This window comes from Neomonachus schauinslandi, chromosome 8 (assembly GCF_002201575.2).
Source record: "Neomonachus schauinslandi chromosome 8, ASM220157v2, whole genome shotgun sequence".
NCBI lineage: Eukaryota > Metazoa > Chordata > Mammalia > Carnivora > Phocidae > Neomonachus > Neomonachus schauinslandi.
In genome coordinates this window covers 107,133,056-107,150,498 of record NC_058410.1, presented here as the reverse complement: position 1 = coordinate 107,150,498, position 17,443 = coordinate 107,133,056, and the positions used below count along the sequence as shown (strand labels likewise).

Here is a 17,443-nt window from a genome sequence, read left to right as displayed (position 1 = left end):
TTATTTATTTGACAGAAAAGAGACACAGTGAGAGAGGGAACACAAGCAGACAGAGGGAGAGGGAGAAGCAGGCTTCCTGCAGGAGCAGGGAGCCCGATATGGGGCTCGATCCAGGACCCTGGGATCATGACCTGAGCCGAAGGCAGACATTTAATGACTGAGCCACCCAGGCACCCCAAGCCTTGAGAAAAGTTTAAAAAAAAAAAAAAAAGGAATGGTGGTTGGCAGATAAGTCTGAGCCCTTACAAGCACCCTAAATCCTACCTGGGAACCAGAGTGTGGTGAAGATCTCCTGGCTGCCACCAGAGGTATTTCGCTTTTCCTTCCTGCTTTGCTCTAGATTGAGAAATTCCTGGCAGAGGCATTTTCTTGGCTAAGCCGTGGTTATATGGCTGCAGGGGGATAGCTGGGAAAGCCAAGTATCTGGTCCTGTATGTGGTGGGAGGTGGGCTCTGTTTCCTTTCGTGATTTGTGTGGAGTTCCCGAGTATGAGAAGGGGCTTCAGATGAACGGTAGTCAAAACACAATGCACGTCCACCACTGGGTTGTATTGCCGCCCCCACCCCCAGGCCTTCAGCTGGCCGCTTTTCCCCTTCACCAAGGATCCACGGGAGACATTGGAGAGCTCGGAGCTTTAGCTACGGGTTAGTTGGTCTGCTTGTTTCTGGTTTTTATTGGCAACATACTGAGATATAATTTAGTTTACCCATTTAAATTGTACAATTCGGGGGCTCCTGGGTGGCTCGGTCGTTAAGCGTCTGCCTTCGGCTCAGGTCATGATCCCAGAGTCCTGGGATTGACTCCCGCATTCGGCTCCTTGCTCCATGGGAAACCTGCTTCTCCCTCTCCCACTCCCCCTGCTTGTGTTCCCTCTCTCGCTCTCTCTGTCAAATAAATAAAATCTTTAAAAAAATTTTTTTTGAAAAAAAAATTGTACAATTCAATGGTTTTTAGTCTATTCACAGAGTAGTGCAACCATCACAATTTTGTAACATTTTCGAGTGTCTAGCAGACACTCCCCATTTCTTCCCAATCTCCCCAGCCCTAGGCAGCCACTAAACCACTTTGTCTCGAGATTTGCCTATTTTAGAACATTCCCTGTAAGTGGAATCAATATGTGATCCTTTGTGTACAGCCAGCTGTCTGGGATATAAGGAACCGAGGCTGTGAGGAGGGTCTCACAAGGGGGGCAGGGGAGCGAACTTCTGTCCGAGTCAGACAGGAAGCGTGTGCCCTGGATGGACGGCAAGTCCTGAGGGTAGGGGAGGAGGCTCACGTTTTCACCGGTGCTGGTGAGCGGGCAGTCAGGACTGCTCACCTGGGTGGCTGCGTTTGGACAAATCAGGCCAGAGTGGAGGTGGGGTTACATTGTGTGCTGAGGGCACAGGAACTGGACTGCAGGCAGGAACATGCAGGGAACTGGGGCCAAGGCTGGTGTGTTCTTCCCGTAAGAATTTGTAAGAGACTCGTCCATTACAGATAAGCAGGTAGGCACCCTGTGGGAGGCTGAGGGATTGAGCCTACAGCACGGCCCATGCGGGAGCCTGTGGGCACAGCTGCGGTGCAGGGGGGCAAAGTCCCCTCCTGTCCCCTCCATGTGCTGCATTCTGATCTGGCTACTAGAGCTTGGAGGCTCTCTGGGTTTCTGATGGAGAAGGATAGGCTCAGAAAGAGCATGAGAACCCAGAAGAGGGCAAAAAGTTCTGGCTTGTAAGAGCTAGCTCAAGAATAAGGGCACGGCCTGGGCCCATAAAGGAGCTAGGCCGTGATCTCTGACACGAAGGCGGAGAGGCACCTAAGTGACAAACTGCAACAGCCCCGTGTGCCCTGGGGCCCAGTGCTGCCCTGGCCTGCTGCCAGTCTTCTGTGTCGTGGACTAGCGTGGACCTACCAGATAGTTCTGCTCTGAGAACCACCCACAGCACCATGGGGCCACCATACTGCAAAGTAAAGCACGCACGGGCCCTCGGTGGCTGCCCTGTTTGCTCTCCATTTTGCTGTCTTGTCCTGGGCGTCCTGACTCTCCCAAGCCCTGGCCTTTTTCCCTTACAGATTCTATTCCAAATCTCTGTCTTGGGTGGCACCCAGTTCCCTCTGTCTGGCTTCTGTGCCCTCTCTCACCACGTGACTCCCTCACTCCTCCCCCACCTTTCTTCTGTAGCCTTCTCCTAGTCATCTCTTGGCTGCAAGAACCTTGGACTCAGGATGCCTGCGTCACTCCTTCCTGACCCCCGTAATAGCGCCTGCGAGATGCAGAGCTCCTCCCCTGGCACTGGCTCCCCCAGCCCGCCCCGCCCTGCCTCAGTGTGGGCGGGGCCAGGGGAGGCAGTCAGCAGCACGGAGCAAGCCTCCCCAACAGTGGCCCACCTATGGTGCTAGTGGGGGTCTGGCTTTGGCAAGAGCAGCTCTACACGACCCAAAGAGCGCAGCGAGGAGGGGCTCAAGGGAGCTGCAGTTCCTTCTAGGTCTGCTTCCAACCCAGATCCTAAAGCTTTGGGATGGAATGCATATTCAGGCTCCTGGGTGCCTGCAGTGGCCACCAGGGTCCTTTATCTTACCATGCATTACACTCACTGCTGGGTGCGGTGGCCAAAAGAGTGATTCACTGGCATGTCAAATGCTCCCATACCTGGTGCTCGTCAGAACCCACGGGGACTCTGGTCCAATTCCACAAATGAAAACGGTGGAGCCCTGCTTAACAATCTGCCCAAGTTACAAGCCACTGAGCGTGCGGCAAGGGGGACCTGGGTCTCCAGCCTGCCAGGTGAAAGCACTTCTGACCACAGACTCTCTGAGAAGGGCTGGAGGTCCAGCCCTGTCTTGTCTACTTACCGCCCCACACACACCTGACTCCCTCCAGTGCTCTCTCCAGGCTGCCAACTTCACCCTGGCAGTGACTCCTGGCATGGGACGACGCGGCCTCAGAGCCAGAGGGCTCCGCTCCCTCTCCAGCCAGGAAGTCTCCGCTGCCCAGCAGAGCCTTAGCGCTCACCACACAGGCCACGTAATCAAACTCCTGCACTTTATTTCCGTAGAAAGCACTGGTCCCATCTCCAGGGCTACCGGAAGGTGGAGAAGCTCTGGGTGCTGCTGCAGGAGGCATAGGGCACGCCCCGAGAGCGGATCTGCAGGGTATGGAAGGTGAGGGGTGGGTTGGGGCCTGAAGAGCCTGGGTTCAGGGACTCGGTGTGAGGCTCCATCACCGTCACGGGGACCGCATAGGACAGTGTGTGGGGCCGGTCGTCATGGCGCCTCACGGTGCCCTGGCCCAGGAGGTGCAGGATACAGGAGAGGACATCGGTACTGTTGCAGGCAGAACCCCTACCGAGGCTGCTGACCAGACCCCGGGGAGGACATGGGCCCTTCTGCCAAGCGTCCAGGACCTGGGAAGGAGAGGGAAGGGGACATAGCAGGTGGCAGACACCCAGCTGACTCCACCTCGAGCTCCCACTCCGGGCACAGGCTGCCAGCCAGTGAGCTCTAAGGCCTTTAGGCGTGCCCCAGCCTCCCCCCTCATCCACCTACAGGCTCCATGGTGAGCCAGAGGCTTCCAAGGTGGACAGGCCTCCTCCTGTGGGCTGCCCCCGACCCTGAAGCGCCCTCCCCCCCACCCACCCCTGCCTACCCGACAGACAAGCTGGTCGATGTGCAGCCCCTCGTCCCCATGTGCCTTGAGCATTCGGACAATGAGGCAGTTCAGAAGGTTCCGTCTCTTCTCCAAGTTCCGACCCTCCTCATCCTCAGCTTTCAGGTACGTCTGAGGTGGGATGAGCCACACGTTGCCCCTCCTTGGCCTGGGCTCCTCGCTGGCATCTCGAATCTTGAGCACCCCTGAAATAAGCGCTAGTCACCAGTGGGGGGCCCACGAGGAGGCTGAGAGCAGAGGCCCCTCTCCCCAAGTACATACCTCCTGGGACACCCTTTTGCTCTTGAAGGTCCAGGGGGCCTCTCGAAGAGGTAAGAGGCCCAATCGCCTGATCGAGCATGTCTGGAGAGAGCCCAGAGAGTGCCAGCAGACTCTCCACGGAGACAGCCTTAGAGAAGACGAAGGAAATACTCAGGGCTTCCCCAAAGAGTGGAGCAGAGAAGGGAGAGGGAGGGAGGATAGGGAGTTGAGGTTTAGGGAAGAGGGGTGAGGGACAAGGTACAGAGAGCAGGGCTGCCTAGCTGGGCTGGGCCACCTTCAGCTCGTTGAGATACAACAGCAACCACATCTGCACGGTGGACACATGCAGGGTCTGGTCCCCAAACTGCAGCTCAGCCCGGCCCAGCCACGTCCACTGCAGCCGCCGATGGGGTCCCATGTCCAGGGCCGGGTAGCTCTGACCTGAGACAGGTCAGGGAGAGAAGGGGGTCAGGGCTGGTGAGGGGGTACTGTTGGTTGAGCCCTGCCCCTGCTAATCTCTGCCGAGCGTGCACCCCAGTGTTCATGGATCCTGTGCTTCCTGAACTTCCAGAGCTCAGCCTTCACCGTGCCCCTCTTGGGTAAGCCTCAGGTATCTGGCAGCCCACCCTGTGCCTCGCCTTGTGCCAGGGGACTCTGATCAGTGCCTTCCAGAAGTTCCCCTCCCTTTTTTTTCCCTAGGGAGACAAAACCATGAAGTGAGGAAGGCCTGGGCTCTCATCAAACTGGACTATCCACGATGAAAGAGGGAATGAGGTCTCCCTGGTTAGTCTGGGAGCCCCCCAACCCCCCCTGAGGGCAGGGTCTGAGTCTCTTCTCCCTATGCTGCTGCCCAGCCCAGGACCAGCCCCCGGAGTGGGAAGCTCAGGGGACGATGACTGACCAGGAGCCAGACCCCTGCCACGGGGGGCAAGTCCTTCCTGGTGGCCTCAGGTGCCCCTGCTTCCATCCTCCCCACCTCCCACTCTCTAAATAGAGTCCTGTGTTTGTTTTTAGGACAGAAAAGGCAACAGTCTGGGGACCTGGTGCTTGATAGCCCCTGCCCTCACCCCAAACGTAAGCTCCTTTCTTCTCAAATCCACTCCACTGAGGCTCTCACCCCAGGGCCCACCCCACCCGCAGGCTCCCTCCCTGAATGCCATCCTCTTCCTGGCTCCTCACTCTTGCTGTAGAAGTTGGAGTAGCGGTTCAAAGTGCCCCTGAGGTAGGAGGGCAGGCAGGTTCGGGGGTTCAGCGTGTGGCGGATGGAGGCAATGGGCCAGCAGCGTGGGGACAGGACTAGCACGGACACTTCGGGCATGGCCCCCTCATAGTAGAGATCCTCATCTTCCTCCTCGTCCTCCTCCCCCGCCATGTCTGTGGCTGCTGCTGCCCCAGCTCCCTCTGCTTCCTCTGCCTTCTCCTCCTTGTGCTCCTTGTCACTGGCCTCGAGGCACCCCTGAGGAAGAAACACGGGGTGCCCGACAGCCGCTGGGCCTCCTCTGGTCTACTCCTCGCCTCCCTCCTTTCCCACCCTCCCTTGGCCAGCGCCCACGCCCACCTGTATCTTCTTCTCGGTGTCGTCCAGCTTCAGGAGTTCCTGATCGAGCCGCTGGAGCTGGTAGACGTGAAACTGGCGTTGCAGCTCCTCGGAGGTGCTCAGGCTGCGCAGCATCTGCTGGGGGAGGCGGTTGGGGAAGCAGAGGCCGATCTGCTCCAGCACAGCCCCCTCCAGCCAGCTCGAGCCCAAGCTCAGGAGACGGTCTGCCATGTAGTGCCTGCAGCACACGCAGAGCAGGGCTGAGCCTCAGTGCGGCGGCAGCTCGGCCCCCCTGCCCGAAGCCCGGACTCCCCGGGCCCGCGAGCTGGCGCCGGCCCTGCCCCCGCCTCTGCCATCCGTGCCCCTCCGCACCCCCACCCCCCAGGTCCGCGCTCACTGGTAGTAATGCTCGAAGGTGGTGGCTATCTCCAGGCCGGAGAAGATGAGGACCGTCTCCAGGCAGCGCTGCAGCTGCCCCAGCATCTCCATCCCCCGGGCTCCGCCAATCCGGCTGCCCTGGATCCGCTGGTCGATGTGCCGGGCGAACTGCTCGCTCACCTGCGCACAGAGAAGGGCACAGGGAAACCACGGTCAGGCGACTGGAGGAGGGGAGCGGGGCAGAGAGGAAGGTCTGAGCAAGTGCATAGAACAGCTGAGCTGCTTCCCAAGGTGGGCGACACTTTTACAGAACTCTTTTATAAAACCGTCAACAGTTGTGCAAGTTAACAATTAGGAGGTAGTTTTCTTTTTAGAGATTTTATTTATTTATTTCAGAGAGAGACACAGCGAGAGAGGAAACACAAGCAGGGGGAGTGGGAGAGGGAGAAGCAGGCTTCCCGCTGAGCAGAGAGCCCAATGCGGGGCTCCATCCCAGGACCCCGGGACCACGACCTGAGCCGGAGGCAGACGCTTAACGACTGAGCCACTCAGACGCCCCAGGAGGTGTTTTTTTCACACTGAACGTTTCTAAAAATTAATCTAATCACAATAATTTAATGTGAGGAAATGATTTATGTGCACAGAGATGGTCCCACCGCAGTGTCACTGATCAGACAGAAGGGCCGGAAGCAACTCTAGCAGCCGCTGTTCAGCTTTCCCCTGCAGCGCTTAGCCTGGCTGACTTTATCATCTGCCCAACCGTGCGCCTTCCCAGGAAGCCTGCAAACTTTGAGGAGAGGGACTTTGTCTATCTTCAGCTCTTATCACAGTGCCGGACACATTTGAAGCACTTATTACACATCTATGGAATGCTGGGAATGGTGGAGTAAATTCTAGTACACCCGTTAGATGGAATTCATACAAAAATAAAAAATAAGGACAAAGCAACACTGAAAAAGGCTTTTAAGGTAACAGTCAAGGGCGCCTGGGTGGCTCAGTCGTTAAGCGTCTGCCTTCGGCTCAGGTCATGATCCCAGGGTCCTGGGATCGAGCCCCACAACGGGCTCCCTGCTCAGCGGGGAGCCTGCTTCTCCCTCTCCCTCTGCCCCTCCCCCCCACTCATGCGTTATCTCTATCTCAAATAAATAAAATCTTAAAATATGTATATATAATGGCCAAAAGACACCAGCATAAAGCATTTTAGCTACTTGTGGGTAAAGTGTTAAACCGTGCACACAAACAGAAAGAGCAAGTGTATCAAGATAGTATTAGGAGAGCACGCTACAGGTCACTATCTGTGTCTTTGGTGTTTGAGCTTTCAAACACATGGTTCTACGCAAGCCCCGGCCCTTGCTGAATGGGCACGGAAGGGACGCCGCTGTGAGGGGGGGGGGCACGGAGCGATTGCAGGGAGGGGCGCGGGCCAGAGGCGAGGCGGGAGGCTCACGTGGGCAGCTTTGAGGAACGGGAGCTTCAGCAGGCCCCCAGCACAGCCGTTGTGCAGGGCTAGCAAGAAGGCCGCCCTGGGCCCGAACAGCTCGGAGCTGGACTTCTGCAGGCTGTGAAAGTGTTCGCAGTAGCGCGGCACGAAGTCGTCATCCCGCCAGCGCGAGGTCAGGAAGCTGCTGGCCTGCAGGGAGGCAGCCGTGGCGTGAGGGCACGGCCCCGCAGGCTGCCGGCCGCCCTCCCCTCCCCGGCACCTGCTCCTGCCCACCTGCTCCTCCACCACCGCCCGCCAACAGCGGGTCAGGTTTCTCACGATGCTGCTGGGAAGCCCCCGGGTGGCCAGGGAGCTCCAGTCGTGGCTGCGGTTTCTGCCCTCTGTGGAGACAGGGGAAGGGCCGGAGGCAGGGGCAGCCCTCAGCTTGGGGGTCCTCAGACCAGGGTGAGCCCTGGGGCCTTTCCTGACGTGCTGCCCACCCCCTCCCCGCCGTGAGGCTGCTGGGTGGGGGTGACACAAACCGGGAAGATGAACAGCTGGGTGGGGCGGGAAAGCGTGAGACGGAAGGCTGTAGGGTGCGAGCGGGGGGCCGCAGAGAGACGCTTCTCACCGACCTCCCACCGGAACCGCAGGTACTCACTGGGCCGGGGAGAGGCCACCGCTGGAGGGGGTGCCTCGCAGGGCTCCACGTGCACTAGCAGGTGGGTGAGGCGGCGCACCCGGGAGGAGAAAGCAGCCGCGCGGCTCTGGGGGTTGTGGGCCGCCTCCCGACACTCCAGGTACTGGTCCAGCAGCCAGCCCAGGGGGCTGATGCCATCCTCATCTGGAGGTGGGGAAAAACAAGCCAAGGCAGGGCGTGTCTCCAGGGCAGTGGGAGAGGCTGGGCTGGACAGAAGCACCGAGAATGAGGGATCGGACGGAAGGTACCGGGTGCGGGGGTGGGGGCAGCTAGCAAGGCCCCCTTTATGGTGTCAGCTGGGAGACATGGGAAAGGAGATGGCCCCTGGGCTGGGAGAAGAGGGGCACTGGGGTACCAAACCACTGCAGGTACCAAAAGGGCCAAGAACATAATGCAGGTGGCTCTACGGCAGAGCAAGAAGGGGCTGGTTAGTGGGGCCAAGGGTCAGGACGGTTACCGGGGGAGGTGATGTTCTGCACCAGGGGGCTGACCAGGGCCTCCCAGCAGGTCTTGCCCAGCGCTTGGGCGGCCTCGTCATCAGGGAGGAAGCGATCAGCAAAATTCTGCTCCTGGCGCAGAGCCCCGTTGAGTCTGGGGGTGAGGATGGGGGAGGCAGGTGTCAGGGGCTCGAGGCGTAAGTTACCCCAGCATCTGCCCAGCCTAAGACAGCCCGGCTAGCCCCTACCAACCAGACCCAATCTCTACCCAGTACTTCGAAGCTCCCCTGCGTTAACTGGCACATCCCACCCCCCTCCCACCACAGAAATCTCTTCTTTCCATTCTTTCTTTCCTTCCCCAAACTGTAGAACACCTCAGCCGCCTCCCCAAGCATGTTAACCCTCCATCGAACCCTACCCAGGGTACTACTCTTACCTTTCACACACACACACAGCCACACACACATGCTCGCACACACCTAGAACTCAGATGCAGGAGGCTCCGGCGGTCCTCTGCTATGTCCTGGCTCCAGGCCTGGGCCCGCACCATGTAGAAGAGGCGTGTGTGACGGCACAGCTGCTCCCGAAACACCGGCCAGAAGGTGGGCTTGGGGCCCAGGACCTCCAACCCCCGGATGCGAGTGTCGATGCCACCCTGCGAGGGACACAGGCCTGTCTTCAGCTGCCCCACGCCCCCCTCCGAGTGCACTGGGGTCAGGCACACCTTTGTGCCTTACTCCTGGAGTTGCCCTTGCCCCGGGCTGGAGCCCTGGCTCAAGATCTGCAACAGGTACAGAACCCAGAGCTCCATAGCCCCAGACCACACCCCAGGCCCCTGGCAAACCTGCTGGCAGCGCTTTATGCGGATCTGGATGATGGGCCAGAAGCGGTTCAGGTTCTCCAGGAGGATCACCCGGCTGGCGGAGGGCATCACGTTGACCTGGTGCGGGGCACAGGGGGCTGTCAGCTCCCCGTGTATGGATGGCAGTGCTCATAGCACCCACACCTGCTCCTGTTCCCTCCTCCCTCAGCCCAGGCGGGTGTGGGGTCCTGACCAAGGGCTCCCAATGCCACCCTCACTGCTTGGGGCCTGATGTCGTCACAACGGCACAGGGAGAAAGGACTCTACTTTCTAGGGGGCTCCAGACGGGAAGAACTTAGGCGTTCAGGAGTCTGGACAGGAGGGCGGGCCCTGTGAAGGCTGATCTAATGGCATGCGGGTCCCTACCGAGTTGAGTTGTGTGTTAAGAGAGCTGGCGCTGTCGCCCCCAAACACTACCACCCTGGCCGGCATGTAGCTTGAGTCTTCACCAGCCACCAGCAGAGTTAGCTGCCTGGGAGAAGGGATGAGGAAACCATCAGGACCGGAACGAGTCGTGTCCTTGGAGACACAGCCAGGGGGACTCTCTGGTCATGTGTGGGCTCGAGGGGGGCCGTGGTGCTTCCCCCAGGACAAACACAAGGAAGTCACGACAAAGTGCGTATGTCGTGGGGCGCGTTACCTGATGAGGACGCCCTGGCGCATGTGCAAGGTGATGTAGTGGGAGCCGGCGCTGCCGCTGGACTCCCAGTAGGTCTTGGGGTTGCGGTCCGTCAGCTTGCTGGCCCGGTGCGGGTTGGAGGACACCTCCACCTTCTCCCAGCACTTGTCCTCCTTCACTTCCACACTGGAGCCTGGGGGCAGGGGGGAGGGGCGGCCGTCAGAGCCCAGTAGGTGTGGAGGGAAAACAGACACAGGCGTAGGGGTGTGGCGTAAGGTGGGGACAGGCACAGACCCTGGCACAGATATCTGAGGAACACGTCAAAGAAGGGGATGTTGATGGGTCGGTGGGTCCGTCTGTGGTCTTCGATCTGGCCCAGCACCATCTGCAGCCGGAACATCAGAGAGAAGCGGCTCGGGAAGGAGGGAGGAGCACATGTGGAGAGCACATGCAAACACGTATGGAAGAAAGACCCAGCAGCAATGGGACTTCCTCCAGAACCCTGGCGCGGCAGAGCCCGGTGGGGAAGGGGGTGAAGAGAACAAATGCCCTTGGGTTCACTGGACTCTCCTGCCTTTCCCAACTGCAGGAATACAGCCTCTTCCCCCGCCACTGCTCAGAGCTCATGTTCTTACCCAGAGGCGAACCCACAAGCAGCCCCCTGTCCTCCCTCCTGACCTGGATACAGCCTCCCAGGATGTTGGTGGTGAGTTTCCGGTAGAGGTGGGCATGCTTCTCACACTTGAACACCATGTCCCGCAGCTCCTGAGCCAGCTCCAGTTTTCCCAGGTGCTTTTCCAGGGCCTTGGAGATGGCATCTCGGGCTCCGAGCTGATTCAGCACCACGGCATAGTCCCTGCTCACGGAGGCTAGGCGGTGCAGGAAAAAGATCAGCTCCTGGAGCACCTGAGGTGGGGACAGGGCTGGTGAATAAAGGGGACGAGGCCCGGGCCACAGGGAATCTTCTGGAGTATGTACTATGCACCCACTGTGGTATATAGGTGCTGGGGCTACTGCAGTGAATGGACAACAGGAACAAGGGCTGGGTGGAGTTGGAGAACCCAAGGCAAACAGACACGGAAAAGCTAAGAGATGCTCTGCCATCCTGGGGTGCTTGACGACTGATTATGTTGGCAACAGGTGCAGAGAGCTTCCCAGGTGGTTCCTTTTTAGGCCATGTCCCAAGAACCAGTTGTGGGGCTGCATTTTGAGATGCTCAGGCCCCAAGCACAGATACCCGGTGGCAGGGAGGGGGCGGAGAGGGACACTCAGTGAGTCCACCTGCGAAATGAAAATCTGGGTAACCGCCAAAGGTGTGCACGGCAGACACACCCTGCCAGGCCTTCCAGGCCCAGGACCTCTCTGGGGCGGGAGGCCCTGAGTATGCTGATCCCTCTGCCTCCTGCATCCCCCCGTCCCCCAACAGGCCCAACCAAACAGGAGCTACTGAGGCTTCTCATGTAATATAGACGTAACCTTTTGTGTAAGAAAGGAGATGGCAAATAAGATCAAACGCTTGGGCTTATTTATATTTGCATAAGGCCCACAGGAAGTACACATAGATTAATGAGTGGTAACCAATAAGGGACTTGGGGAGAGGCAATGGGAAAATTAGATGGAAGTGAGAACAGTGGAAGTAAGAATTCTCAGTGTAGACCTTGTTCTACTGTTTTGATTTGTAACTGTATGAATGTATTACCTATTTGAAAAAAAAAATTTGATTTTAAAAACAAATCCCAAACCAGGAGCACAGAGGCTCCATTGTGCCCTCCGGAGCCTCGCCCAGGGGGCCTGCCTCGTCAGAGGCTGCCTTGCGGCCTCTCCCTCCAGCAGCATCTCCGCAGAGCAGGGTGGGGGTACCTCTCGGTCAGTGTCTGGTGACCGCAGGCAGGCCATGCAGGCGTCCATGGCCTCGTGCCAGGGGAGAAGCAGTGCCTCGGGGAAGTCCACCAGCTGCATCAGGATTCTGGGGAGTGGAGGTGGGGAGGCAGGAGGAGACAGATGTGCAGCTAGCCTCAGAGACCCCTTGGCCCCATGCCCTGCCCCACCCCCTCACCTCAGAACGGTCAGGTGCAGGGGCTTGTTGGCCGCCGGGCTGGCCAGGCTCCGCATCAGGGTAAGGAAGGGCTGGGGCTGCCACTGCAGCTGGAGCAGGAACGGCTTGATCTCTGTCTCCTGGGGCCGCCCTGAGCTGAGGGCTCGCTCCAGGTCCAGGAAGTTTCTCCCAGGCGGACCGCAGCCCTCCATCAGTCGCCGCAGAGGAGTGTCGGGATACTGAGTTGGGGTTTCTTTTCCTACAGGAAGGTGGACGTCACAAGAGTTGGCCGTGGTCGGTGCGGTTAAGATCAGAAAAGGACAGACACAAATATAACTCCTAATTTCTCCTAAAAATGTTTTTTTGCGGGGGGAGGTCCCCCTAAAAATTAGTATGGGGATCTTAGAGCATCTCTTAATGTATTTATAAGACTGCTCTGTGACAAATCTTGTGTTTTTATATTCTTAAAATAGCAAAGGAGCCTCCCGTCTGCAAATAGCAGAGCATTTCCCTGTATCTAAAAGCACGCAATAATTTGGCTTTCTCTGCAACAGAAAAAGTTCAATGTGGGGGCATTATGAGGCTTCAGATCTCTTTCAATGTTCTGACTTTCCATCCTCTCCCGCTCGCTGGAGGGAGCTGCTCTATGCTTCATCTTCTTCCTCAGGTGCCAACTCTTCCAGACAGGAGAGCACCAGAATTGGCACAGACACTTCTCCTGGGCTGAAGCCCTCCCAGAGGCCAGCCTGCAGAGCTGCTGCAAAGTCTGTCTAGCGCCCCACCTTCCCCTCTGGCTGCACCTGCTGATTCCTGAGGCTGGGCCTGGGCTTCCAGCAGGGTTGGGTAAGCTGGCTGCCTCGCCAGGGCCTCGGGCCCATATTTCCTGTAGACACGGCAGTTGAGCAGGTCCCTGAGAGCGCTGTCATCGAGTCGCTGTGGCAGAGCCAGCAGCAGGTCCTGGGCCAACTCTATGGGCACGGCCAGCTCAGCTAGGATCTCATCATCCAGAACCTGTTGTCGGGGAGAAGGTCTCACTGTGGGTAGCCCTGCCAGCACAGAGGCTCCAGGGGCCACTTGGTAGGGGTGGGAATCTCCACACAGGCCTTCTCCATCCTGAAACTCTCCTGGCTGGCAGCTGCCTCCTCGCACACAGCTTGCCAATGCCTCTGAACATTCTAGATCCCTCCCCTGCAGCCCCTTACACTGTGGACCTCCACTCCCCATCCGAAGCCTCCCAAATGCTCTATCAGTCCAGCCCTTGCCGTGAGCCCTCCGACTTCTGGGTGTCTCCAGGCTGGCTCTACCTCCCCATCCAGGTTCTCCTGGAGGATCTGGAGAACCTCCTGATGGTTGGGTCCATCGAGCTTCTTGATGAAGAAGAGGAGCTCCCACCACTCCGCCTGGGACAGGTGTTCACTCTCTTCAGCATCCTCATCCTCAGGCAGAACATAGGGCACTGCATAGAGCTCTTTCATGGGCTTCCACCTCCAGGAGGGCAGAGCTGTGGAAACAGGTCAGAGGGCCCAGAGATGTCATTGTCTGCCGGGCCAGACCACTGCTCCTGTGGTCAGCGCGGACCCTGCTTCCTCTCCGGGCTCACCTACACCCAGGGCTCCACTGACTGCTGCCCCGTGGTACTCATCAGCCTCAACCACATCCTCAATGTCTTCCTCAAAGCCCAGAATTTCCAGCATGTGCCAGTGTACCCAGTAGGTGCGGCCCGTCGACTCCCACAACACCTGGAGGACATGGGGAAAAAAGAGAGGGAAAGGGAAGAGATGGCTCACTTAATGGCTAGTGGTGGCCCAATGATGAGAACATACAGCTCTCTGGCTGACCACCCGGCCAGGTTTGGAACAACCTCCAAACAATACAACGCTGGCCTATGGAGGACACGAACATACACACAAAGGCTGCCTTCTCCTATGGGAATAGGCTCTGCTTCTCCCACCTATCCTTGATGGCTTATGCCCCCCCCCCCCCTCCCCCTGGCCTCAGCTACTCTCTCCCTGACCCTGACCTTTGGGAAAGTCTTGCCGTATCCGTTTCTTCCTGAACTCATGGCCTCCCCAGCCCCGATTTTCTCGGCCCTCCAAATGGCCCCCCTCTTACCTGCTGACCCCCTTTAACCATTCCAATCCCCAGGTTTTCTCCCAGGGTGGCCTGCCAGAGCCCCCTGCATAGAAGCCCCAGTTATGCTCCCCCAGCTAGATCCCCACCAGCGTCCCCCACGCACCTTCGCTCACCTGCACGGGGGGCACGCCATTGTTGCTCTGACGGAACTCGCCCTCGTCCCCAGCGCTGACCTCCTCATAGTCCTCCAGCATGCGCACTCGCATCCCGGCCTGCAGCGTCTCTCGCACGTACAAGGCGTAAGTGTTGCCACTTGCAAACTCAGAGCGAGGGCGGAACCTCCTTGACCTCCTAATGGAGGGCTGGGCCCGGGTGGGAGGCAGCCCCGGGTTGGCCTCTGCCAGCTGGGGCTGGAAGATGGAGCAGGAGGACCGTGCCGAGGGCCCCTGTCTGCTCGAGGCCCAGTCCCAGCGCATGGCCTGCACCAGCTCTGAGATCAGTGTGCCCATGGCCATGCTGAACTCCAGCTCCAGTCGATCCCTTTCCCCACTCAACTCCTCGGGAGCAGAGTTGTTCTGGGCTCCCGGTTCTGCAGCGCTGTCATTCAGCTGGTCCAGAAGGGAAGTGACATGCAAATAGCGCTTCACCAGGGAGAAGAGCAGCCTTCCTGGGACCTGTGGGATGAAACCGTGGGCCTACATCCACCTTGTCCCAGCTTTAGCTCCTCTTTCCACTCCATCCTTTAAGGACAGGTACAAAGGCCTGGTCCCTAGATCTTGTTTAGAGCCCCCGCCCCCAGTGCCTCCCCACAGAATACCTGTGGCAGCTGAATGCCCTCGAAAGACATGGGGTGTTCAGAGAGCGTGGCCTGTGCAAACAGGGCTAGCAGAGCACAGCGGCTGTCAAAATCCAGGTGTTTCTCAATGGCCTCTTGCTGGCTCAGCGACAGAAGGATCTGGGTCCGGGTCCCTGAAACCCACACCCCAGAGTCAGTAATGGCTCCCTCACATGCCCTTCCCAGGCTCTCCTCCTAGACCCTCTACCCTCTCAGTCCAATCCCTTTGTCACCACGCATTAGGGATGACATGATTTGCTGATTTGCTTCAAAAGCAACCACTTACTATCTTTTCTATATACGTATTTCGTATACATATATATCCTGCAATAATCTAATATCTTAACTCTTCCTTTGCATAGAGATCCAATTAATAGGAGGTTCTTGAGGATTCAGCCCTTCCTCTTTCTTTTATTATTTTTTAAGTAAACTCTGTGCCCAAAATGGGGCTTGAACTCACGACCCCTGGGATGAAGAGTCGCATGCTCTCCTGACTGAGCCAGCCTTCCTCTTCCTACAGATGTCCCCACCTACCTTCCTACCTCCTTTTCTTTCACCTCAAAGAGAAGGGCAACAGAATCATTCAGGCACTGATGAGGCAGAGGCTCCTGCCACAGTGTCCTGTGAGGCCCTGGGCTGACCTAGCTTCCCCTTCCTTTGGCCCCATACTGTTCCTCACCAGCATCATGGGAGGCCAGGGCTTGGATCATCCGGCCCGCGCTCCAGCGGATCTGATAATCAGGACTACTCAACATGTGCATGAGCAGGTCCAGGACCCTTGGGTCTTTGAACACCCCGGTCAGGGGTTCGATGCTGGCGTAGGCGCTGAGTACGTGGACCGTGTGAAGCAGAGGGGCAGGAGGGATGGTGCCCGCACACTCCTCCAGCTGCCGGAGGGCCCTCTGAATCAAAGACTTCACATCGGTTTCCATTTCCCCCAGCACAGATTTGTCCAGGGCCCCAGCATCCCCTGCAATCTCCTGCGAGGGCCCGATGACCTGTCCATCCTCGTCCAGCATCTTGTGGCAGTTGGCGTAGATCTCGTCGTTGGACATCCACAGCAGGATGTGCTCAGCCTTGCAGTCCACTTGGCTAGAGTCCCCTTCCCCGTCTTCTCCGCGCCGGAGGACGAGCCAGCGGATCTGGTACTCAGGATGCCCATCGTGGCCCACCCGCTGGCGGATCAGCTCGTCCGGATAGGCGTGCAAGCCCGGCCCCAGGGGCACTCTGAATTCCCTGTAGCGGAGCTCCCCTACCATGCCGGCACCTGAGACACACAAGCAGAAGAGAACAGGGAAGCTAAAATGAAAATCAAGGACATCCAGGAGTTGGGGAAGCAAATGTGGTAACAGCTGTCCCGTTGACTGGGGTAAAGCAGGGCCCAGGAGTTGTCTGCTGCAGGCTGGGTGGGGCCAGGCCTCAGCAGGGGAACACTGGGGTGTTTGTTCTAAGAACACAAAGTTTGGTTGAAAGGAGGGTCCGAGGCCCTGCAGCCTGGAGTGGGTTGGTTTGGAGCAGTGGGAAGGGGACAGTGGGGGCTGGGCAGCCTTGGAGTTACAAGTGAATCCCAAGGCCCTGGGACAGGCAGCAGCCCTGAGAAGGAGATACAGGCCACCCAGAGGGGTGTGTGTGGGGGGGTGCGGGTGCGGGGGGGGGGGGCGTGTTGGGGAGTGAGACCCCGAGTGTGTCTGGGAAGGGACGCCAGGTCCAATGGTTGAAGCGCAGGAGTGTGTCACAGAGACAAGAGACCCGGAGAACTGTTGGTGGAGTGGGGGGGGGGGAGGGCAAAGCACTATGGGCTGGGAGAGGCTGGTGGGCTGCGGGCGCGGACAACTGGAGACGCTGGAGCAGCAAGCCGGTGGGGGAGACGGGAGACCCAGGACAGGGTCACGGGAGACCCGGTGGGTGAGCGGCGGGAGGCAGGTGGACGCGAGGGCCCGGGGGCGCGCGGCAAGGTGCGGGGGAGGGGGCTAGGCCACATGAACGAGAATCCCAAGGCACTGTGGAACTGGGGTGAGGAGGGGTGGCGCGAGATCGGGTGGGCGCTCGGCCGGTGGCGAGTGTGCGGAGGAAAACCCAGGGAAGGGGCAGGTGCCGCGGCGGGGCTCTGGCCACCTCAGAAGTCGATGGGGGTCCCGGCGCGAGGCCTGTCCTTCGCTGAGCTAGGGACGCGGCGCAGACGATGGCGGCGATGCTGGCGGAGATTTGGGCCCCGCCTGGGCCCCTGAGGGGGTCGAAGCGGAGAGGCGGGAGGGGGCGTGCCTCCGAAGGACAGGCGGGCGGGCAGGGGGCGTGGCGCGCAGGGGCCGAGCACCTCGGGGCGGCCACTGTCACCGCCCGCGCGCACAAGGCCGCCAGGGCGGGCCAGCCAAGGCGGGGTGGGACTGGGCCCAGCCAGCAGCGCCGCTCGCCCAGCTCCCGGGGCGCCGTCACCCGCCCGGAGCGGCGGCTCGTTTCCGCCGGGTCCAGCGGAAAGCTGGGGGCCCTGGGAGAGCGCCGGGGCGGAGTCGCCGGTGCCACCTCGGCGACGCGCGGCACCTCCTCCGCGCCGCCTTTTCCTCTTCCTTTTCGCCCTCCCTCCTCCCACCGGAAGTGCTCTCTCCAATTCCCGAAGTCGGAATTGGAGAAGACCTTGGAGGTCATTTATTTCCGCCCCCTCCG

At 59.1% G+C, this 17,443-nt stretch overlaps 1 protein-coding gene across 2 annotated transcripts; it reads right to left on the bottom strand.

Annotated features, from left to right (window-relative positions):
- Positions 1-3,022: 3,022 nt before the first annotated feature.
- CUL7 (cullin 7) lies at positions 3,023-17,015 on the bottom strand. Of its 2 annotated transcripts, none has more exons than XM_044917715.1 (26): positions 16,898-17,015; positions 15,462-16,049; positions 14,765-14,916; positions 14,121-14,621; positions 13,475-13,613; positions 13,179-13,375; positions 12,657-12,885; positions 11,896-12,133; positions 11,700-11,805; positions 10,518-10,745; positions 10,134-10,224; positions 9,861-10,032; positions 9,587-9,692; positions 9,203-9,298; positions 8,838-9,013; positions 8,379-8,512; positions 7,883-8,065; positions 7,516-7,622; positions 7,249-7,431; positions 5,821-5,981; positions 5,433-5,661; positions 5,066-5,330; positions 4,182-4,327; positions 3,908-4,034; positions 3,626-3,831; positions 3,023-3,383 (listed from the first exon to the last, which is right to left on the bottom strand). In XM_044917715.1, the coding sequence occupies exons 2-26, from the start codon at positions 16,039-16,041 to the stop codon at positions 3,060-3,062; spliced, it is 5,076 nt and encodes a 1,691-aa protein (XP_044773650.1). In that variant the 5' UTR covers positions 16,042-16,049; positions 16,898-17,015; the 3' UTR covers positions 3,023-3,059. The 2 variants fall into 2 exon arrangements, with proteins under 2 accessions (XP_044773650.1, XP_021547554.1); XM_021691879.1 differs by having other exon boundaries at positions 5,066-5,342; positions 5,445-5,661; positions 12,675-12,885.
- Between the last annotated feature and the right edge of the window lie 428 nt (positions 17,016-17,443).

Coding starts and splice junctions, on each gene's coding strand:
- CUL7 (XM_044917715.1), bottom strand. CDS start 16,041: ATGGTAGGGGAGCTCCGCTACAGGGAATTCAGAGTGCCCCTGGGGCCG. Junction 13,614..14,120: donor ATGGCGTGCCCCCCGTGCAG/GTGAGCGAAGGT, acceptor CATGTCCTCCAG/GTGTTGTGGGAGTCGACGGG. Junction 4,328..5,065: donor CTCCAACTTCTACAGCAAGA/GTGAGGAGCCAG, acceptor GACCTGTCTCAG/GTCAGAGCTACCCGGCCCTG.